The sequence below is a fragment of the Colias eurytheme genome, chromosome 8 (assembly GCF_061535395.1).
Source record: "Colias eurytheme isolate Ceu_HAF_F1 chromosome 8, ilColEury1 Martin Lab GWU primary, whole genome shotgun sequence".
NCBI classification, from domain to species: domain Eukaryota; kingdom Metazoa; phylum Arthropoda; class Insecta; order Lepidoptera; family Pieridae; genus Colias; species Colias eurytheme.
The window spans coordinates 1734836-1760048 of record NC_142987.1 but is presented as its reverse complement, the minus strand read 5'-3'; the positions used below and the strand labels follow the sequence as shown (position 1 = coordinate 1760048).

The 25213-nt window shown below is 34.2% G+C and overlaps 1 protein-coding gene across 1 annotated transcript in view; it reads left to right on the top strand.

The window, feature by feature from the left end:
- LOC149906279 (guanylate cyclase 32E-like) overlaps positions 1–25213 on the top strand; it is a 166500-nt gene that overhangs the window by 88789 nt on the left and 52498 nt on the right. Inside the window, exons 13-14 of the mRNA XM_090104411.1 lie at positions 21138–21435; positions 23429–23620. Coding sequence (XP_089960537.1) covers positions 21138–21435; positions 23429–23620 — 490 coding nt within the window. The remainder of the gene's footprint in view (positions 1–21137; positions 21436–23428; positions 23621–25213) is intronic.

Sequence of the window (25213 nt, the reverse complement as noted above, 5' to 3'; positions counted from 1 at the left end):
CTTAGCATATTTTTTAACAAAATGATTTTAACAGTACATAATATTTAGAGACAGAAATTTTTATGTAGGTACAATCTTCAAACTTAGTTAGCCTTAACTTTAAAAATAAATAAATATATAAATAAATAAGATTAATATAGGTACATATAATATATATAAAGATATTCATTATAAAATGGTTTGCAATAGCTTTACCGCGGCAGTCCCCGAGTGCCACACGTCTTTTGTATGTGTTTTATTGTGTTAATATTATCTTTCTGTCGATGTCTGATGTTATTATAGAAGTGAAACTTTTTTAGGCGCGTTGAGAGTAAAATTTCAAAATAGTGTCATGGCAATATAGCCACGTCATGGAATAAGGCGATGATTTTGGTACCTTTGAATCTGAATAAGTTTCACTTCTGACACGTGTGCTCGGCACTTTTTTATATTTTTCGTTGTTGTTATTTAGTTAATACTTAATTGTTATTTATGTTGTAGTCTATGAATAAATGTTTTTTTTGGCCTATGTTTGTTTTATTTTTGAGCTTCTTAATATCTGCGTAGAAGTACCTAGTACCAGCGTAATATTTGGTATAATTTGTGAAGATACCTAATTTTTTAAGCTTTTACGTTCGATGTGGTAATAAAAATATGTACATAAAACTCAATTTATTTGATTCCTGCTTGAAGATGTAGAACTTTAAATAGTTCGATATTTTAAAAAGTTTTATATTGTAATTCGACTGAATTTTATACAAAACAGTCCCACCGTGGGTATTCCAAGCTCAATGGAGGTTATAGTTTTGCATACGCTGAGTTCGTAAAAAATACTTATAAAATTCAAAATTCATTTTTTTTTTCAAATAGATGAATTCTTAAAACTCTTTGTGTACACTGTACACCCCTAATAAGTAACCCGCCCGCCCATCTTTGCCACCCGCACGGGAGCTATCGTTAAGATTATGTTTTCATAGACAAAATGCTCACATTAGCGAAGCGTTACCTATATGCCGGCTGCGCGAAGCTAGAAAAGAAAACATGAATTTTAAGGAAAAATTTAGCAATAAAATTTTGCCGTAATTTTGTTGTTAAAGTATTTTTACGTGATCAAGACTTCAAGACCCTTCGCGCTTAGTATACCAATAGTGGGACACCCTGTATAATAAACTAGCTGTGCCCCGTGGTTCTACCCGCATTGCTCCGCCACTGCTGGTCTTAGCATGATGATATACTAGATTTCCGCCCGCGGCTTCGCCCGCATTTTCAAAGGAAAACCCGCATAGTTCCCGTTCCCGTGGGATTTCCGGGATAAAACCTATCCTATGTGTTAATCCAAGTTACCCTCTATATGTGTGCTAAATTTCATTGTAATCGGTTCAGTAGTTTTTACGTGAAAGAGTAACAAACATCCATACATCCATACATCCATACATCCACACATCCACACATCCATACAAACTTTCGCCTTTATAATAGTATTAAGATTAAGATTAAGATATTAAGATTAAGATTAGCCTATACCTTCCTTTATAAATGGGCTATCTAACACATATTTTTTCAAATCGGAACAGTAGTTCCTGACATAAGCTCGTCCAAACAAACATACAAACTTTTCAGCTTCATAATATTAGTATAGATAAAATAAATAGAGCTTACAAAATAAATGAACCTTATTAAGTTTGTTACAATCTATTTACTCAAGATAAATATCATTCTTTCGTAGTTATTACAAGCACAGAAATAGTTTGAGCTAACACATAGCTACACTTTTACAACATGACAACAGCTCTACAGGACATTACTTTTAGTGCTAAAATGTAGTTTTAACTTCAAGAATTTTCTTCGAATTTTCTATTAAGATTTTTATAAGTATCTGCCTTATCCATACTATCTTCTTATATATAAAATTCTCGTGTCACAATGTTAGTCTGCATACTCCTCCGAAACGGGTGGACCGATTCTCATGAAATTTTCTGTGCATATCGGGTAAGTCTGAGAATCGGCCATCATCTATTTTTCATATGTACCACGGGCGAAGCCGGGGCGGGCCGCTAGTATTATATTACTATATAATATATTATTAATATTATAAATGCGAAAGTAACTCTGTCTGTCTGTCTGTCTGTTACTCAATCACGCCTAAACTACTGAACCAATTTGCATGAAATTTGGTATGGAGATATTTTGATACCCGAGAAAGGACATAGGCTACTTTTTATCCCGGGAAAATGACGCAATCCCGGAAATCCCACGGGAACGGGAACAATGCGGGTTTTTCTTTGAAAGCGCGGGCGAAGCCGCGGGCGGAAACCTAGTATAATATAAATATATAAATAATAAAAATCAATATACAAATTAATATGAAAGCAAATTAATGAATAGCACTATTTATCCGCTCAGTGGCCAAGCGCTGGGAAGTGTTGCTATTTTAAATAAATAAATTGATTGCAATCCACTTTAATCTTTTTATAAATAAGTATTTTAATTACGCGCGTGTAACATATGGTAACTTGTAGCAAATTTGTTCATCTGTCTGCTTAAGCTCATTTCATTACATTACGAATTGGAATAGCAAAGTGGCATTATTTGCGTATTTTGTTAGTGAAATCTTATTATATTATATTACTAGCGGTCCGCCCCGGCTTCGCCCGTGGTACCTACATGCTTAAACTATCCTATCTCTCAAGTTGGATCGACTGCACATGGTGTGCGAATTTTATTATAATCGGTTAAGTGGTTTAGGAGTCCATTGAGAACAAACATTATGACACGAGATTTATATATATTACTAGCGGTCCGCCCCGGCTTCGCCCGTGGTACATATGAAAAATAGATGTTGGCCGATTCTCAGACTTACCCGAAATGCACAGAAAATTTCATGAGAATCGGTCCACCCGTTTCGGAGGAGTATGCAGACTAACATTGTGACACGAGAATTTTATATATAAGACGAGAATTTTATATATATAAAGATTAAGAAGATATGTGTGAGATTTTGACAGTACCTTAGTTTATTATATTATTATCTGTGCCTTCTGTGGTAAAACGAACATTATCTATGAATAAAAACCACATTGTTACGTAACTATCATTACATAGTTTAAACTTTAAAGCAAAGTCGCTTTCTCTGTCCATATATCCCTATGTACATATGCTTAAATCTTTTAAACTACGCAACGGATTGTGATGAAGTTTTTGTAATAAATAGAATGGTTCTTGAGGAAGGTTTGAGTATATAATTTGTTAAGTTTTCTACAAAGCGGGCGAAGCCGTGTGCGGAAAGATAGCCTACTTAAATAATGTAGTAAAAGCTCTATGATATTTTCTTTAGGCTTATTCTGGTACAAATTATGAAGTTTCAATGTATCATGAATTCCTGTTTTATTACGTAACACATGTATGAAGCCATTTGACTGTACACTGGCCTGAGGTAATTAAATATTTGCAAGTCAGTGACGCCAGTAACTCGCAGCGGTATTCCATGAATTTTGAACACAATTGTTGAACAATTGTTGGAGTATATTGAATGGAAATTCATATATTATTCAAACACATTTAAGTGTGAAAGCTTGTATTTAAATTGTATTGTAAAAACTACCTTCTTTACGGAATGTTATAACTTACTAAAAATTCAATTTAAGTATAAAAGTTGAATTTATGGTTCGTTTTTTATACCTAAAAAGTATAGATACAATTTTCTCATATATAGGTCATTTTTTGACGTGATAACGTTTTTAAAATCGTTTTAGTCGGGTGAAATGTTCAGAAACTTGTGTCACAACAAAACCTCACGAGCGCGATCGCAGGTATAACGAGAGAGAGACGGACCGATCTCCCGTCTTATCTCGAGCGCTGCCACTGCATTATGTTATCACGTAAACATCTCGATCGTAAACCTACTTTACAAACAACCAATTTTTTTTGTCTTCATTAAAAGTTTCAACGGGCTAAAAAGTTTTATTTCATTTCAGTAAATATGTACCTCTTTACATAAAATGTAGAGAATCGGAGCTGATTAATTTCTGACAGAAACAATGAAATCATACGTTTTCAATTACTATTTATTACAAAGGTAGCGTATCAATAAATAATTTGGTATGAAATAATCATGATAATATGTACAATAATTAGGCCAGCATGAATTCAACCATAGCTTTTCACTTATCAACAATAAAGGCTGAAAATTGTATTTTTCATTACAAATAAATGAGGTTTAGATTTGTACGAACAAAATGTTATAAATTTAATATTTTATAATGATGAATTTAATCCAAAAATAGAGACCTAACTTTATTATGAATTTTGAGAAACAGCAAGATTATCCTTATATCGTTGAACATTTTTTTTTAATTTCCTACAACTAGAGAATTTCGTCACAATTTGTGAAACTTGCGTTATTTTATAAAATAGTTAATGATGTCATACTAATAGGAATAAACCTTGGAGAAAGCTAATTTATAATGCATAGAAAGGCATCTTGGCGTTAGTTCCTTTGGTACCTCGCTCGAAAATGTGAGCTACCTTCATTTATTATAAACTTATACATGTAGGTTATGCAGTGTACAGTCAAGACAGTGTACAGTCTATCTATTTATTTATAATACTTTATTGTACAAAAAAATGTACGTAAATCTTACACACTATAATAAGATAGGTTAGGTAGGTACTATTATTTTGCACAATAGGCGGCCTTATTGCTACATAGCAAGCTCTGCCAGGCAACCTGGTAGCAAATGAAATGTAAGAAGTATGTATAAGGATAGCGCAAAAAAAATAAAAATTAAAGAAATAATAAAAAATAAAATCTTAATCTTAATACTATTATAAAGGCGAAAGTTTGTATGGATGTATGGATGTATGGATGTATGGATGTATGGATGTTTGTTACTCTTTCACGTAAAAACTACTGAACCGATTACAATGAAATTTAGCACACATATAGAGGGTAACTTGGTTTAACACATAGGATAGTTTTTATCCCGGAAATCCCACGGGAACGGGAACTATGCGGGTTTTCCTTTGCAAACGCGGGCGAAGCCGCGGGCGAAAATCTAGTAAAAAATAAAATGCCTGCATACTAGATAATGCATGCTTGCTTGAGATGATGATGATGATTTCAACGGATTTGGTAGCGGATTTTTCTACGACGACGAAGACGACGACGTACCTACTGCGAATACGACTGCTTATTAGAGATGATGGGATGTGATCTATAGGTATACTTTTTGATTAAGTGGACATTTCTTATTCATAGAAGTATATTTTAGCGTGTGTTATTTTAGTCTCTTCCAATTTCGTCTTGCCGTCAAAGGTACTATAGTTAATATAGTTACACGAATTGGGAGATACGTGATTTTACTTGCTGATCGCCGCGCAAATATTATCACTATAAATATTTTGAATTCTTATAATATATATAAATCTCGTGTCACAATGTTTGTCTTCAATGGACTCCTAAACCACTTAACCGATTGCAATAAAATTCACACACCATGTGCAGTTCGATCCAACTTGAGAGATAGGATAGTTTAAACATGTAGGTACCACGGGCGAAGCCGGGGCGGACCACTAGTATTATAAATATAATTAGTTTTTAGCTTATGGGAGCAATATTTCAAAAGCTTTAAAGCTGTTGATTTTGCGACAGAATCCATCTCCTTTTCAGAATGAATAAATAATTAAGTTGTTTTTGGATATCAGAAGCTCAAGTCATGATTAATGTAGGTACTCTTAGATATTATTATATTATCAAAAACAGCGTATGCGTTGTACAATTTATGACGAAATTTAATTCTGTAGATATGGAAGTACCTATGTGTACTTTCACGACGCGCTGATGTATGAAGCGATTTTAATGAAATAAAGTAAATGAAAAACAAGTAGGTAATAAAACTGAGCAAAACATCTTAATCTCAAATTATTGTTTTATATTATTTTTATAATGTAAGTGGAAAAAAAAGTGATTGACTACCTTCGGAGATTAATCTCAGCAAAAAGGAGAAGAATAAACAAAATATTATATAACTGTAACTTATTTTAAACAGGAATTTTATAAGATAAAACAAAATCCGAAGAAAATTTAATTCTTTGCAAACACATACTGTAAAAAAATCAAAACCATCAAATAATCCAACCGTTCGAAAGTAAATTGGAATATGATACAGAAACCGGGCATTTAATGAAATGTCAACAAATATTGACAGGGCTTGTTGTAACTTTCTGACAGTCTGTGGGGGTGGGGATAGATGACATACAGCAAATAAATGTTACTCTATAAAAGCACTAAAAGTGTGTAAATTTTTAATTGAAATTCAAACATTTATTATTTTTGTTGTTATTATTTTAATAAGTTTTAATATAGATATGGAGTTGAGGTAGTAATTTTTTATAATCTGCAATGTTATGTGGTCTCGAATACATATGAAATTTCTTACATGCTTATATATTATCAAATACATACCAGTAAAAAATTATCGATTTATACATTACTAGTGGTCCGCCCCGGCTTCGCCCGTGGTACTCAATATTTCGCGATAAAAGGTAGCCTATGTCCTTTTTCGGGTATCAAAATATCTCCATACCAAATTTCATGCAAATTTGTTCAGTAGTTTAGGCGTGATTGAGTAACAGACAGAGTTGCTTTCGCATTTATAATATTAGTATGGATTCTCCTACCTTCCTTGACAACCGTCGAAAGTCGCTTACACATAATCCTATTCTAATAGATAATAATATACTTACATATTGTATTCAAATCCGTTGAGAAATTCGGTTCTCAATTAATATCGATTACACGTAATCCTTTTCCGATATTCTTAAATATTAAATAGGTAACATACGTAGGTACTTATTGTTCACGGAAGTCCGTTGACGAATTCAGATTAGCCTTCGGAACAGAATCTCAGTAACATTCTCAGTATTTCGTTCAAGTGTTACTATATCTAAAGCTGTTTGAGATTTGGAGTTCTGAACTATACACAGATACAATACGCCTGTTAGCTGCTTCTAATTGGATTAGAACTTCGATATACAGCTTATTCGTTGATAGCATCTTGATTCCCTCTAATTATTGTATGTTTAGGGAGCAATTTAGATTTGTTTGTTTACTAGCATTCGTCGCCCGCTTTGACTTAAATCTAATAAATTATATATTAAAACCTTCCTCTTGAATCACTCTATCTATTAAAGAAAACAGTATCAAAATCCATCGCGTAGATTTAAAGATTTAAGCAAACATAGGGACATAGGGACAGAAAAAGCGACTTTGTTTTATACTATGTAGTGATTATTATTATCCAACGATCGAAATATTTGTTTATTAACTGAGAGCAAACCAAATAACGGTATAATTATAATATGAGTTTAAATCATGGCATTTTTTTTTTGTGTGTTTTTGTGTAAAACATTTTTAAAAATTGTACGCCACATGGCAGATCACAGCGGATCACCTAATGTAATAACTAATAACCCATAATACCTGTGACACAATAAATAAATTTTGAATTTGAATTTGAATTTGAATTTTTTTTTTGTAAACGGGTAGAACTTTATTGATAGCTATATTTTTCTGCTTTATAAGAAAATTATTTTTTGATTCAATATGGCTGCCTAAGGTTGGGTCGCCTAAGATCGGACGCATATGCCGAAAATTTTATACGTACTGTATTTTTTATTTTATTTCTCATGATTCGATGTCGTTTTTCTGTTGCGGTCAACTGTAAATTGATGACAAGAAAATATTGTTTAACCCCTAATTTTTTGGTTTGCGTAGATGCTATCTATCTAAGCAAATTTAGAGCCTAAAAAGCAGACTTTTTTCGACTTACCATAGTGAAGAAAATAACAGTTCGGCCGAAGATCGGACTATGTAGTATCTTCACTTCTATGCGTTTAATAATAATGTTAACATTAGGAAAACATCCGGACTTACGTCCATACATTGAGCATCAATGATTGAGTCAGGAAATTCCTCAAAAAATTTGACAAAGAAGTTTTTTTTTTATTGCGTTTTTTTAGTCCGGTCTTCCCTCCTCATCCTAATTAAGTTTCTCAAACTTTTATCCTCCGTGTTCTAGGACTAAATAATGAAAATGTACCTAAGGTCTGATAGTCATAGCGTCATTGGATAGTTAAATATATTAAAAGTTAATAATTATTGCGCATTATTGCATAAGGCGCAGTCAAGAGCTAAACTTCGGTCCGATCTTCGGCATTGGGAGGGAAGATCGGATCTTGGGTTGTGAACGTCCTAGGCGTAATCAAAGTATACAGATGGAAAGAGGATTCGCTAATTCTGCCCCAAAATAATTAATTACATTATTTCAATGAAAGTACTCTCCACAATGAGCCATCAAAATTTTGTAGGTAAGATCGGATCGACGATTTTCGCCACAAAATACACCTTTTCTGCTGAATCACCTGTGTACACGTCCCGTCTGGTCGCTGGCCGGCCGCAGAGAGAGAGGGGCAGAACAAAATGGCGGATCTAGTAGTGTTGGTAGCAGTAGAGAATATTGCCTAGTTTGCGAGTTATTCCATGCATCCGATCTTAGGCGACCCAACCTTACATACATGGGCGTAGCCACGGTGGGGCAGGGTGGGGCACTTGCCCCACCCTGGCTCTGACCTGGAAGGTACCTAACCAAATCTAAAAAAACGTAATTATCTAGGTACTGACTACAAAACTTAATATCCGTTAAAAAATTCTCACTCGAAAGTTGTCAGTCGACACAAAAAAATGCGATCTAAACATAAAGCTTGCGCTTTTATGTTACATGATTTAAACCACTTTTGGTGCCAGAAAAAGTAGTGTAATACTGTTACCCCATTCAAAGCTGTTTTTATTTAACCATATTCACACTGAATTTCCCATCCAATTTCACTTTTGTTTTAGGATAAGTTACTGAACATAAAAGCACAAAATGCTGACAGATCCAGGTGGAGCTACGCTCGCAATCTTACGTAAAAGTTTTTGGCTGATATCTCGTAAACTATCCATTTTAAGGCAAGGATATTTTTGTAGGTAGTAGAATTTTACATCTTTTATACCTTGTAAACTTTTTGTAAAACTTTCCGTTTACGATTTATGGCCTATTTAATGAGCCGGTTATTCAAAGCCGGTAAAATAAAGGAAAATATTAATTAAAAAAATGTATTAAAAATTTTCTATAAGTAAAAAAAATCAAAAATTTTGCCGTTTCGGAAACGGTGAAAATCCACTTGCATTGGAAATTTCTTCTTCGTTTTTATTACATCCGTAAAAAAACTTTTGGACAGCCACGTCACCCGCCGAGCGGCGGCATTTCTACATTATTCGTGGAACAACTCAAAAAATATGGGCACTAGAAAAAAAATTTCAAACAAAACTTGTAGAGAATAAAGTGACCTAAAAACTATGTACATACATGCATTTTATTCATTAATCCAATATTTTAATGATCAACCGTTCATCAAATAGGCCATAAACCGTAAATAGTAAGTTTTACAAAAAAATTTACATGGTATAAAATATGCTAAATTTTACTTTCTACAAAAAATTCCAAGCAACTTTTGCCCTAAAGTTGATAGTTTTCCAGATATCGGTCAAAAACTGTAAGATTGCGAGCAAAGCTCCACCTGGATCTGTCTGCATTTTGTGTTTTTATGGTCAATAAGTGACCATTAACCTAAAACAAACATGAAATCGGAAGTGCAAGGCTTTGCTTTATTTACTGAGTTATTTAAAATGGTTTATTTTTTTATTTACATAGACATGACATAGACCTATATTTTATGGTAAAAAGGAATCATATTATAGTATTAGACAGATAAACTATATAATATAGGGATGAAATTTGCAACAAAATCGGCTGTAGGTATCTTTTGTTTGTTTTGATTTATTCATTATTATTTCAGCTTGATACCACCACGTGTTCTTGAAAAAAAAGGTATTTTTAGACAGACAGACACACAACAAAGTCTGCCTGTCGGTTTGTCTGTCAACACACTTTTTCTCAGGAACGCGTAGAGTTATTAAGCTGAAATTTATATCGAATACTCAAGTCTACGGTCTTTTAAAGCTGTGAAAAAATCAAACTTATAAGCCAACGCAATCAAAAGATACAGCCATTTTATGCTGCAAATTATCACAAATTTCGACATTCGCAAGGGAATCAAAACCTACATTGTACTTCCCGTGAACACAGAGTCTTGAAATTTGGTTAAAAGCAATGTCTTATAGCACAGATAAAGGAAAAATTGCTAAAACATACATTTTAGAGTTACAACATAATAAAAAGTAGGTTTGTTCGGAGCCCTCGGTGCGCATCTCCGACTCGCACTTGGCCGGTTTTTTTTGCCCCACCCTGTGCCCATGGCTAGCTACGCCCATGCTTACATACCTACCTATATCGTGATATCTGCATTGTTGACACCAAAAAATACTTTATTTTGTACTTTTGATAAACTACATTTAATTGACAACATTTAAATTTAAACATCAAGGCGTTTAAAACTGGTTTCAAACGATTTATTAATTATATTAATTAATCCGGCGTTTAACACTTCCAAACTTCGCAAGGAAATTGTTTAACCCTCTGTAATTTCAAATCTATACTTAAGTGCTGTTAATTGAAACAAGAAGTAATTATTATTTGTTATAAATAAGGGTGGAAATGACAAATGCCTTTTAACAAATATCTAATTGTGAGTAATTATGCTAATTAATAGCTTGGTTTGAATATCGATAAAGCATTTTCCGAGTAAAACAAAATCATTGGATTTAAGAGGATTTCGATATCACTACATAGTATAAAACAAAGTCGCTTTTTCTGTCCCTATGTCCCTATGTATAATTAAATCTTTAAAACTACGCATTTTGATGCGGTTTTTTGCAATAGATAGAGTGATTCAAGAGGAAGGTTTTAGTATATAATTTATTAGGTTTTAGACAAAGCGGGCGAAGTCGCGGGCGGTAAGCTAGTTTTATACTAATTTTATGCTATTTGCGTCCAAAAAATATACCAAAACATTAAAGTTACCTATATTTGATTCCAATATTCATAAATTGTCACATCTGTTATGAGTTTATTTTTATTAGGTATAAGCTGCCCTTTGGAAATATCTTTGGCCTTTGGAAATATCTTCAAACGCTCAGATTTTATCTTTCGACGTTTTCTATAATTTTTTTTTTTATTAGGTTCGCATTACTGTTAATATTTGGTCTTTTCAATCTATATTATAAGCTAGCTTAATTATTTTCGTCACTTTGAGATGAAATATGACCTGATTTCTGATAGACTACTGGTTATACAGCTTCCTAATATGTTCTGTTAAACTTATCTAATTTCTTATATATAAAAATGAATCGCAAAATGTGTTGGTAAGCGCATAACTCGCGAACGGCTGAACCGATTTAGATAATTCTTTTTTTATTATATTCCTTGAAGTACGAGGATGGTTCTTATGTAGAGAAAACTTAAACATGTACCACGGGCGAAGCTGGGGCGGACCGCTAGTCTTATATATAAAAATGTGTTGGTAAGCGCATAACTCGAGAACGGCTGAACCGATTTCGTTAATTCTTTTTTTATTATATTCCTTGAAGTACGAGGATGGTTCTTACGTAAAGAAAACGTAAATATGTACCACGGGCGAAGCCGGGGCGGACTGCTAGTCTTATATATAAAAATGAATCACAAAATGTGTTGGTAAGCGCATAACTCGAGAACGGCTGATCCGATTTCGATAATTCTTTTTTTATTATATTCCTTGAAGTACGAGGATGGTTCTTATGTAGAGAAAATGTAAACATGTACCACGGGCGAAGCCGGGGCGGACCGCTAGTGAATTATAATTTTCAACGCAAATTAAATTAGTTAATTGTTCCAACGTTACTTTCACATTAAGTTGATATGATTGAGTCATTTTGAACTCTAAACAGAGCAAAAAAAGAGTGTGTGCCGAGCACACGTGGCAGAAGTGAAACTTCTTTGGCAAGATGCTTAAATCGTCGCCTAACGTGACCGTATTGCCATGACGTGACCTTGAAATTTTACTCTCAAAGCGCCTAAAACAGTTTCTCCTAAAAATGTATTTTTTATTCGAATTTGCGAATTTTAAATTTGTTTCATAAGAACTCTGGGTAATAATAGTATATTATTAAAAATATAGATTGTATTACATATTTATTTTTCATGTTCTATTATAGTTAAAGTTAAAGCTGTTCACTTTAAATTTAGTGGTGTTACCACAGACATGTATATTTAAGTAGACAACGCAAGTACCGCGATCTGTATGAAAACCAAGCGTGTCATATTTTTTGTACTGACCTTGACGCGTTATGACGTCACGAGCGCTTTTTAGTGATGTTAATTTCATTTTACGCTAAATCGATTAGGCCGCCACTCGCGCGGCGATTCTAGTATCGTCCTATCCCATCGAAGTAAATCGAAAGAAATCAGATCAAACTAGATCTATGTCTAAGAGGTAGTCAAATAAATGAATCGTAATCGATTACTAAATCGATTCAAGACAGAAAAATGATAATTACCATAGACAGAGGGATGATAAAATAAAGTTATAAACCTTTTAATATTCTAATAAGTAAACTAATGTGTTTTAGCTTTTTCTTACATATGCCCATTGAGTTACCATGTACTACGTACTAGAGAGGCCATCGAAAGAAAGTAATGAAACTGTCAATCAATCAATCTTTATGTCCCGTTGCATCGATCCATTTTCCTTTTATGTTCGGGTTACTTGGAAAACTGAAAAAAGAAACATAGTCTAAGCAATAAGGAGTTTTCTTAAAAAACTCCCAAGATGACACTTTAACTAATGGCGTCCATGTCATAATATTTATTTTTAGTACCTTTGTATTAAAATACTTAAAAGTTCTAGGTCAAGTCGTATTAAATGACAAAAAAAATCTATGCCTTTTTTTCTGAAAAATTGCTCCTACAAATTATCATTTTTCTGTTCGATTATAAAATCGATTAGAATCGAGAACTGTTGCATCAAATGAACATCACTAACCACAAAATTGGACAGAAAAATGAGAACAGAAAAATGAGAAGACGCTATTCATTGCTTGTTATCATACGACGCGATCTTTACCGTGCCAAGTAAAAGCCGCAATGTATTCCGAATCATTTCGTATGATTTGGTATCCGTGTTTGTCACGATCGTTTTCCACAGATATTCTTTATTTGATTTTAAAATAAATAGTGCATATTCTGATTAGAAAATTACTTACCGGTGGAAGGAAACATCTCTGCTAACTTGGCCACTCACAGCTGTGGAGTTTCTACAGTTTATAACGGCGCAATTCGGCATTTTACTTTATTCAGCTTCACGTCTTTCCTTGGCGAACTGCAAGCGCGGACTGAGTGTAGGCCAGCGTCAAGTAAGTTTCAATAACGTAGTTTGGACACGGGAAGTACATACACTCGCTTAGTCTATCTTGATACATGTCTGTGGGTGTTACAAATTTTGAGCAACAAAATTGCGGAATCACGTGTAATAAAATTAAACTTATGCTATTTAACTTGTTGAAACTAATTTAGTTGTACGTCGTGAAATATTAAGTGCCTCTATAGTGTAGTGCAGTGTAGTAGTGTAGTGTTCTTTGGAATAAATATCAAAATCTGTTGAGCAGTTTTAACGTAAACAGCATTTGTTATTCAATATAGCAAATTGAATATGGCCATTACAAGTAGATTCACAAGTTTTCGTAGCATATATTTAAAACTTAATTTTGTCTTTTGAATTAATTTCAAATGCATATACTTATGCTATTTGTTTGACCGCGTCTATTCTTAGTATTGGAAATCGATGTATAATATTCATAAAGACCCGGATAAAGCTTTTTTATAAAAAGATTACTTAGATCAAGATTCGGATGAAAAGAACTGAACTTTTTAGTCTTTTGTTCCAATATAATCCACAGTCTTTGTATAACGTGACACAATTCCTGAATTAAAACGTGAATTGTGTAAACTTGAGAGTTTACTAAGAAGTTTTGTATACTAGTTTTGTCCTGTCATTTTCTGCAGAACAGTGTTTTATATAATACTAGCTGCTCCGCGCGGTTTTACCCCCGTGGCTCCACCCCTCTTGGTCGTAGCGTGATGATATATAGCCTATAACCTTCCTCGATAAATGGGCTGTCTAACACCGAAAGAATTTTTCAAATCGGACCAGTAGTTCCCGAGATTAGCGCGTTCAAACAAACAAACAAACTCTTCAGCTTTATAATATTAGTATAGATATTCTATAGGACATAGGTATTGTATAGATTATTCCAGGCTTTAGTGTTCTTCAGCCTTCTGTGTACCTAAATTCACAATTCAGTAGTTCAGGACCTCTACCATGAGTTGACATAGTTAAATCGTCTGACGTAACTACAATAGTAAGGGCCGGCGCCCACTGCCGGCACGGCGTGGCATGGCAGGGCAAAGGATTTTATTACTAATGAAGTTATTTTGAATCTTATTTCAATCAGTTTAGAATTCAAGTTACTTTATTTCGATGCCACGATGCCGCGACGTATCGCAGGATGCTGCAGCATGACGCGGCACGCCGCAGGATGCGGCGGCATGACGTGTCTTGCTTTGGGGTCGAGGAATTATGATTGCTAGCTAGTTGAAATAAGGTTGAAACTTATGCAGCATTAGTGGGGCTTTTAGCAGGATGCCACGGCATGCCGCGGGATGCCATTGCACGCCGCGGGATGCTCTGCCGTGCCATGCCGTGCCGTGCCGGCAGTGGGCGCCGGCCCTAAACGTGAATAGTTCACTTAACTTTCACGAGATTATTAATGACCGTGAATGACGTATCTATCGCGTCGAATAGTAATTATAAACTACTAGCTTTCCACCCGCGGCTTCGCCCGCGTTTTCAAAGAAAAACCCATTCCCGTAGGATTTCCGGGATAAAACCTATCCTATGTCCTTTCTCGAGTATCAAAATATCTCTATACCAAATTTCATGCAAATACTCAACCATAGTTAAGGCATGATTGAGTAACAGAGTTACTTTCGCATTTATAATATTAGTATGGAAGTATGGATGACAGAACTATGTCAAAATTAGAATTATTCATGGTGCAAAAATTGTATTGTTACTACAGCGAGCGTAATATAGTTTACTATACGTTGTCTACTGTAATCTATTGCACCTCATGGTAGGCTTTTTAGTTCCGCTACGAAATTTTATACAAACCGCTTACTACAATCGCTAGCGAGTATTGTGTGCGTAAATTCATGGTAAGCTACTGGCTTCAGATAACAATCGCAATTATAAGAGTACTAGATTTCCGCCCGCGGCTTCGCCCGCGTTTTCAAAGAAAAACTCGCATAGTTCCCGTTCCCGTGGGATTTCCGGGATAAAACCTATCTTATGTGTTATTCCAAGTTACCCTCTATATGTGTGCTAAATTTCATTATAATCGGTTCAGTAGTTTTTACGTGAAAGAGTAACAAACATCCATACAAACTTTCGCATTTATAATATTAAGTAGGATGTATGTAAAAGTTTTGTTAATATTACTTACTAAGAATAGTATTGACTTAACGCCATATTGCGAAGTTTGAAATATGCAGTTATTGATATAGGTACATGATATTTTGTAAATCGTATTTTTCGAATGAAATTCTACATATAAAAGTTTTAACACACAATTGATCTTTTGTTATTCCTATTCATATATGTACGTTTCATAATAACAACGTATTTTTATTATTATCATGATTTATTTACTAAAGGCGACCACAAAGTACCGGGAAGTTTAAATGAAACCAGAAAACTGAACACAATTTTAAACGCAGGCGTGTCTTGTATTTACTCAGTTCTCCACTTAAAAGGAGGACTTTTATTTGTAGAAATTTAATATCGTTATTTATTCTTGCTTCTTTTGAGAATGCATCTGCATGTTGCATGCAATAATTACTACATAACTAGATTTATATAGAGGTGCTGCGCGGTTTTACCCGCATTGCTCCGCTCCTAATCTATCCAATATTGAAATAATGTTTCAAATTCGACCCGTAGTTCTTGGGATTACCGTGTTCAGTCAAACAAACTCTTCAGTTTTATAATATTAGTATAGATTTTAATAATAAATAATAAATATAATAGGACATAATTACACAAATCGACCTAGTCCCACAGTAAGCTCAATTAAGGCTTGTGTTGTGGGTACTAAGCGACGATAAATATAATATTTAATAAATACATATATAGATAATAACACCCAGACCCAAGAACAAATAATTAAGTTCATCACACAAATATTTGCCCTGACCGGGGATCGAACCCGGGACCGTCGGCTCAGTAGGCAGTTACTTTACCACTGCGCCAACCGCGTCGTCCATAGAAAGCTAGATAACACGTGGATAGAAATTTGGGCTCTATTTATTAATTATCGGTTATTGAAATTGGGAATATAATTAAATACGTTAATACCGAGTTTATGATCTGTGAGGCTAATTAATATATTTGAAAATACCTTTTTGAGAGTAACTCGAATATAAAACTAAAATACAACATTTGGGCTTTGAACAATTTACCCTACATATAGAATCCATACTAATATTATAAATGCGAAAGTAACTCTGTCTGTCTGTCTGTTACTCAATCACGCCTAAACTACTGAACCAATATTCATGAAATTTGGTATGGACGTATTTTGATACCCAAGAAAGGACATAGGCTACTTTTTATCCCGGGAAAATGATGCAATCCCGGAAATCCCACGGGAACGGGAACTATGCGGGTTTTCCTTTGAAAACGCGGACGAAGCCGCGGGCGGAAAGCTAGTTAACCGAGTATGGCCGCCAAATATTGTACATTCAAGAAAAAAAAAATGTCCTTGTCATTTTATATAGCACCAGATTTTTTTTATAGTAATTATGGTAGTTTTTAAATAGTCAGCTTCACTATGTTATATTTATCATTATATTAATAATTTAAATTAATTTTGAGTGCCTTTAACAAGCTGAATATTTTTTTTTTGAAATGCTTATTTTCCTTTCCATACTAAAATCATGTGTCCCACTTAGTCATCTCACACTTTGAAGTCACAAAATTATGCAAAAATCTATTGATACCTGTAAAATTTTGGTATTTCTAAATTATTCTGTAAACTTGTGGATAGTTTTAACAAGTTCTAATAAAAATAACATAAAAGAAATTAATATAAAACTCACTTAAAACTATGTCTCACTTTTTTTCACGAATGATACTTCACGCACGGTTACCATAAAATAACACCCTAAATAACTAGATATTATCCAAGCCACAAAAATATTTTTAAGTAGGGGCAACACCGATTTACATGTTGGCCTACATTTAGAAAAAAAAATCGCCATTTTGTTACTGTAAAAGTTGATCGAAAGGTAGTCGGCATTTTTGTCCCAGAACATTTTAATAATTTTGAGTGAGAATTATGCAAGGTAAGAATACAAATTTACTATATTATTTAAATTATGTGTGTAGCTTTAGTGTTCTAGTAACAAATCAAACTATGCGGCGTCTTATTACTACAATACTTTGGCGAATAAAGGCTTTTTAGGTTATGTCCAACCATATTTTTATTCACGAATGATACCATGTGTTACTATTGTGTTACGTAACATCCGTGAGCGGCTCTTAGGGGTAGTACTCACTAGAGAATCTAAAGTTAAAAATTTACTTTTTTACATAAAGAGAACCCACTTCAAAAACTATCATGTTTCGGAAGTTAGTAACTTTTTTACTATAATAATTCGTATTCGTAATTAATATCATAAGTTGTGAATGATTCTTGCATTTGTAAGTATTATAGAAATACAAAATTTGAGAAATAAAACTTTTTCTTTAATATTTAAATTTGTTTTATTGAGTTTTAAAGTAATTTAATCAAATAATTTAATTAACAATATAAAACAGAAATGTAAAAAAAATCTCCTGCATTATTAGTTGTAATGTACACTAGGCTTAACAAAATCACGTATGTTACTATCAGTCACGTATGTTACGGTGTGTTACGATTTCACGACTATTATTGTACAATATTTGGCGGCCATACTCAACTATATTTTCATATAGATTTCACTGAAACAATCTTGGAGAAATAAAACCACTTTTTTATTAATTAAAATGATCAAGATTTTAACTATTGTACAATAGGAAAAACTTATCATAGTGGACATGTTATTATAGTTTCATCCTCAGGACTGTTCCTCAAAACATCGTTTAGTTTCAAAATACATAATATTAACGTCATTTACGCGGGTTTATTTTGGCTGATATAATTTTTTTTTAATAAATAAATATTATAGGACATTATTACACAAATCGACCTAGTCCCACAGTAAGCTCAATTAAGGCTTGTGTTGTGGGTACTAGACGATAAATATAATATTTAATAAATACATATAAGTATAGATAACAACACCCAGACCCAAGAACAAATAATTGAGTTCATCACACAAATATTTGCCCTGACCGGGGATCGAACCCGGGACCGTCGGATCAGTAGGCAGTTACTTTACCATTGCGCCAACCGCGTCGTCAGCGTCGTCAGCGTCAACGTTCAATAATAAATTGAACGTTGCCTGAAGGAGTTCTGGATTGGACCTTTCAACTGAAATTTCTTACGTAATCCTCTCAAAGGTTATTGCTTTTAAGTCAATCTCTATTGGCTATTGCTTAAGATTAAAACACGAGCATCCATTAATAAATTTCACTTTTCTTACATATTTTTAATCTTATTTTGTTTCTACCAGGCATCTGTTTTTATAAATTATCGTAATTGGTTATAGTTTTTTTTAATTGGTCCCTATGTTTGCTCTTAATATCTATTATCGCTTCTATTTTAAAGTCTCATCTATGTAATACTAGCTGTGCTCCGCGGTTTCATCCGCATTGCTCCGACCCTGTTAGTCTTAGCATGATGATAAAGCCTTTCTCAATAAATGGGCTATCTAACACCGAAATAATTTTTTAAATCGGACCAGTAGTTCCTGAGATTAGCGCGTTCAAAGAAACAAACTCTTCAGCTTTATAATATTAGTATAGATTCTTCATCTAAGGTACATATAATTTCAAATTATTTACAAAAATGTTTTTGAAGATGCCTCAATTTCAATTTTCAATCTTGTAAATACATATAATATTCACTACGCTTCACGAATTTTTCTCTATTACATACTCGCAGCTTGGAGCGAAACGAAAATTACGTTCTAGGGAATTGTAGAGAATAAACAACATCACTGAAATGTTTTTGTTAATAACTATTATGAGTATACAGAACGTGAATATTGCGTTTGAACTATGCAGTTGTTTGTCGATAGTGTTCTTGGTATTAATATCAGTTTATATTTTGTACTTGTGAAGATAAAAAAGTTGCATTACATTTGTTTACTGCGATATATTAAGAAATTCTTATATAAAAAAGCTACGACTTGAATTTCGCCGTTTTTGGTACCTATATTTGTTTAAAAATAACTTCCTAACACCATTTTGACGAATACTATTAATCGTAACATCTATACAGGGTGTACCAAAAAGTAGTGATGAACGGAAGCTGAGAGGTAGAGGACCTAGAGGGCTATCCGAATCACCCCCATGTATGTTATGCGATTTTTCGTATTTTCGGAGTTATGACGTTTTTTTCAATTTTTCACCTATCGCCGAGTACGATGATATTTTCACTCATGCTGACGTCAATGATTGCGGAAGATGCTTGATTTTTTTTGTATGCTAAGCTGAAAGATAGGCCAATTCAGTATGGTAACATTTACTATCGTTAGATCTTTGAATGGAATAAAAAAAAGAATTAAATGGCAAGAAAGGTAAAATTTCCCGGTATGTTCACCACTTCAAGGGCCCGTAAAAAAATAAAATCACATAAAAAAAGTTTTCCGTTTGACTTTTAAAAACTTGCTCTATCTATCAGATAGCTACCCTGAAAATTTCATTTAATTATTCAGAAGGCTTCAATCGAAAAATTTAAATCTAAATGTGGTAAGTGCAAAAATTGAATAAACATGATGATCATTAAAACCAATAAATAGGTGTTTAATTACCAGAAATTTTTAAAATAACCCCGCTGTTGCTCAATGCAAGTGCGACATCACCGTAAAAAGTTGTCTTTTAAATGTCTGAATACCCTTTTATCATTTTTAATGGTTTCTTCTGCTACTATGAATTTCCGGGTTATTTCGTCCAAATTGTGGCAGTCTCTCGTCTTTGTAGTATCCCCACGGAAAAAATTCAATAGGGTTTAGGTCGAGGGACCCTGGAGGCCAGGCAGCCGTCACCGGCGCATGCGCAGGCTGCAACGACCAATCCATCTTTCAGGGTATCTTTGCCCTTTAGCCTGGCCTGCACGGTCCCCGGACATAAACCCTATTGATTTTTTTTCGTGGGGATACTACAAAGACGAGAGACTGCCACAATTTGGACGAAATAACCCGGAAATTCATAGTAGCAGAAGAAACCATTAAAAATGATAAAAGGGTATTCAGACATTTAAAAGACAACTTTTTACGGTGATGTCGCACTTGCATTGAGCAACAGCGGGGTTATTTTAAAAATTTCTGGTAATTAAACACCTATTTATTGGTTTTAATGATCATCATGTTAATTCAATTTTTGCACTTACCACATTTAGATTTAAATTTTTCGATTGAAGCCTTCTGAATAATTAAATGAAATTTTCAGGGTAGCTATCTGATAGATAGAGCAAGTTTTTAAAAGTCAAACGGAAAACTTTTCTTATGTGATTTTATTTTTTTACGGGCCCTTGAAGTGGTGAACATACCGGGAAATTTTACCTTTCTTGCCATTTAATTCTTTTTTTTATTCCATTCAAAGATCTAACGATAGTAAATGTTACCATACTGAATTGGCCTATATTTCAGCTTAGCACACAAAAAAAATCAAGCATCTTCCGCAATCATTGACGTCAGCATGAGTGAAAATATCATCGTACTCGGCGATAGGTGAAAAATTGAAAAAAACGTCATAACTCCGAAAATACGAAAAATCGCATAACATACATGGGGGTGATTCGGATAGCCCTTTAGGTCCTCTACCTCTCAGCTTCCGTTCATCACTACTTTTTGGTACACCCTGTATACATACACTTTGATTATTCAACAAATTATTTTTAAATCTTCTTTTTCCCATAGATGCGAGAACTACGCCACGAGAACCTGACCCCGTTCGTGGGCGTCTGCATAGAGTCCGGCATGGCCTGTATCGTCACAGCATACTGTTCCCGCGGTTCCCTTGCAACCGTTCTGGCTGATAGAGACCTACATCTTGACGACATGTTCGTGGCCAGTCTGGTCGCAGACCTGCTACGGGGTCTGACATATCTGCATGACTCCGCGCTCGGTTCCCATGGCAACCTGACGTCGAGTAACTGTCTGGTTGACAGACGATGGGTGCTCCAGATATCGGATTACGGCCTGCATACCTTAAAGAGTGAGTATTTTATTGCTTTAACAGGATTCTGCCACTGTTCTGGATAAAGTCTTCCATCTTGACGATATGTTCGTGACTATAGTCTGGTCACGGACCTACGGGAGGGCTGACGAATTTACTTCGAATACGTGATTAGAATTATTTGAACTAGATAGATATAGAATTTTTTAAATTAAGGCAAAAGAAGATTAACCATAACTATTAAACGATTGGTCCACCTAACATGTTATGTTCGATCAATCATTTGATAAAGAATGCTTTTCGTTCATCTAAATATATAAAACTCAAAGGTGACTGATATAGTGATCTATCAACATACAGCCCAAACCACTGGACGTATCGGGCTGAAATTTGGCATGCAGGTAGATTTTACGACGTAGGCATCCGCTAAGAAAGGATTTCCCGAAATTCTAGCGGGAACGGGGAAAATGGGGATGCACGTACAAAGTCGTGGGTGGAAGCTAGTTATTAATATAGAACATCAAAGGTATCAAGTCTACAAAACTTTATTCATTGCTAATGGCTTAGGCTAATGGTATTATATTGTACAGTCCATTTTTGGACATTAAAACTAATGTGTAAAACTGACATCGATAATGTAATCACTAAAAAGAGGTTAAATCAACTATTTTGTCACCATATACGTACATACGTATTATGTACTAGATTTCCGCCCGCGGCTTCGCCCGCGTTTGCAAAGGAAAACCCGCATAGTTCCCGTTCCCGTGGGATTTCCGGGATAAAACCTATCCTATGTGTTATTCTGATATATTGTGGTAAAGTTTCATTCAAATCCATCCAGTAGTTTTTACGTGAAAGAGTAACAAACATCCATACAAACTTTCGCCTTTATAATATATATTAGATTTTCAATTATAAATTACAATAATAACTTATAATGGAAAAAGATTATTTCACGTAAATAGAATCTATTATAATTTTTCTTTATATATTATCTTGATACAAAGTTATTCCATTTTTGTGTACGAAAATAAAAATATCGAAGTAATCAAATATAAATTACACAAGTAACAAAAATAAGTGATAAAAAATATAAACCTTTAAATCTTTCAATTATGTCGTTCTCCATAAGCAATCTTAAAGCTATTTTGATTTATTTTTATAGAAATAAGCCATCCATATACAAATGGAAGTTTTATTATTTTACAATGTCAAGATCAACGCTTTTCGAAACGGAAAATCTTGGAAAATAGAATTATAATCTGGCTTTAGTTACGTGATTTGCCATTTGCCATTTTGATCTAGGAAAATCCGAGTATTTTGAATTTTCATGATCTCGTATATTCAAAAATATATTTTTGTATCATCAATTAATAAACACTTAGATACTGAAATGGATAACTTTTTAGATTAGAAATACCTTTAGTTAGTACTAGCTGTGCTCCGCGGATTTACCCGCAGTGCTGCGCTCTTGTTGGTCTTAGCAAGATGGTACATAGCCTTCCTCGATGAATGGGCTATCTAACTACGAATAATTTTTCAAATCGGACCACTAGTTCCTGAGATTAGCGCATTCAAACAAACAAACAAACTCTTCAGTTTTATAATATTAGTATAGATTAGATGTTCATAGAACCTGCAGATATAAAATATATATCTACAAAAAAACGTAGAAAATATGTATGGTTTTTATGTTTGCGAACACTTTAGAAATATACTTTTAATGAAAGATTTACTGTCCTTAATTTACTGTCAATGTAGGCGGTTTAGTAAATATTTGTCAAAAAAAAATTGGTTGTCTGTAAAGTCGGTTTACTGACGATAGTTGAACGTGACAACGTCCGATTGTGCTTCTTTGTCACTCGTTCCGCGCTCTCGCTTGCACTTCAAGCCTTACATGGAACGCCTCAGAGCGAGGTAACGCCGCATGTGTCATGTTTTTTCGTGCGTGCAACCGGCTCTATCGAATTATAAGACGTTGTCACGTCAAAAATTGCTTAAGTATTGACAGTCTTTAACTTATGTTTCATAGGTGGCTGCACAGACACAGAAGATGCTCTTCGAGTGGAGAAGCGTATGTTATGGCGGGCCCCAGAACTGCTGAGGGACCCGAATCCTCCCCCCCGAGGGACTCAGAAGGGAGACGTGTACTCCTTTGGCATTATATTGTATGAGATCCTGGGGAGGAGCGGGCCCTGGGGAGACACTAATTTGACGAACGCTGGTAAGTTTTTTGAATATTTATTTATTTTACAAATGGTTCAATGGGTTTATTGGGTATTTGTTATTTTTGTACATTGAAAGAAAGAATTAAACATTTATTTGTTATAGCTGTATTTATACAGACAAGAATACGATAAATAGAAAAAATTGTTGTACAAATTAAATACATTACGGTTATCATGTAGGCTTCAGAAAAACTTGCCTTTTATTCAATGATTTGTCTCATTTATTTAATCATTCCCTGCGCATTTTCGCTTAACTTCAAACATGTAAAATATAAGTGAAGTCCCATGTCCCCTAGTGGGGTAAGGGGCAGATGCATTATACATCTGTTTCACTATCGAATTTCTTTAGAGACAAGTTAAGTAGGTGATCAGCCTTCTGTGTCCTGCCAGACCGAGACTTTTTTTTTCTTCGTCTCCACCGGGAATCGAACCCAGGACCCCTCGGTTTCACGCTCACGCGTCAACCACTGTACCAAGGAGGCGGTCAATGTAAAACATACATAAATAGGTACAATAATTACTGATCGAAACTTTAATTTTGCACAGGAAATTTCTAAATTTCCTCTGTATTATTCAAACAACTTTGTCTGCTTTAATTATTGGCTGGCTAAAGCTGGTTTTGTCAATTTGTATGTTTTTATTAAACTATACAGTAACAACCCGACAGTGTACGATAAACTTTAATCCGAGGACGAGATTTGAATGAACTGGCAGCTTTGGTACTAGAAGTCCTTTTTCCACATTTTTTCGGTTTCCCACCGAAAAAGTCACGAGCGAAAACTTCTGGTTGATAATTTTTTAAAACTGGAACTTTTAATTAAAAAAACATCTATATACTAATAGGTTTTATAAAGCGGAAAAGTTTGTAATTATGTAATTTATGTATGTAGGTATTGTTTTCACGTATACCGATCGTATTTTTCTCTTAACCGATTTTGATGAAATTTGGCACAGACAATCTTTAGAGCCTGAGAAAGAACATAGACTACCTTTTATTTCGAAATATGTACCACGACCGAACCCGGGGCGGACCGCTAGTTGTTCATAATCTTCTTCTTATATATAAAAATGAATCGCAAAATGTGTTGGTAAGCGCATAACTCGAGAACGGCTGAACCGATTTCGATAATTCTTTTTTTATTATATTACTTGAAGTACGAGAATGGTTATTATGTAGAGAAAACGTAAATATGTACCACGGGCGAAGCCGGGGCGGACTGCTAGTCTTATATATAAAAATGAATCGCAAAATGTGTTGGTAAGCGCATAACTTGAGAACGGCTGAACCGATTTCGTTAATTCTTTTTTATTATATTCCTTGAAGTACGAGGATGGTTCTTATATAGAGAAAACGTAAACATGTGCCACGGGCGAAGCCGGGGCGGACCGCTAGTACTGAATGAAAATTTCACAATTAACAATCATGAATAACAATCAACCATTGATTTATTTTCATTATCAATCAGACATTATCAATAGGATTTACACTATGAATTCCATATATATACATGAAAACATAACAATACATATAGGAACTCTACATATAGGTAATCACGTTCTTCACCCGGAAACACATTCGTACATTGCGA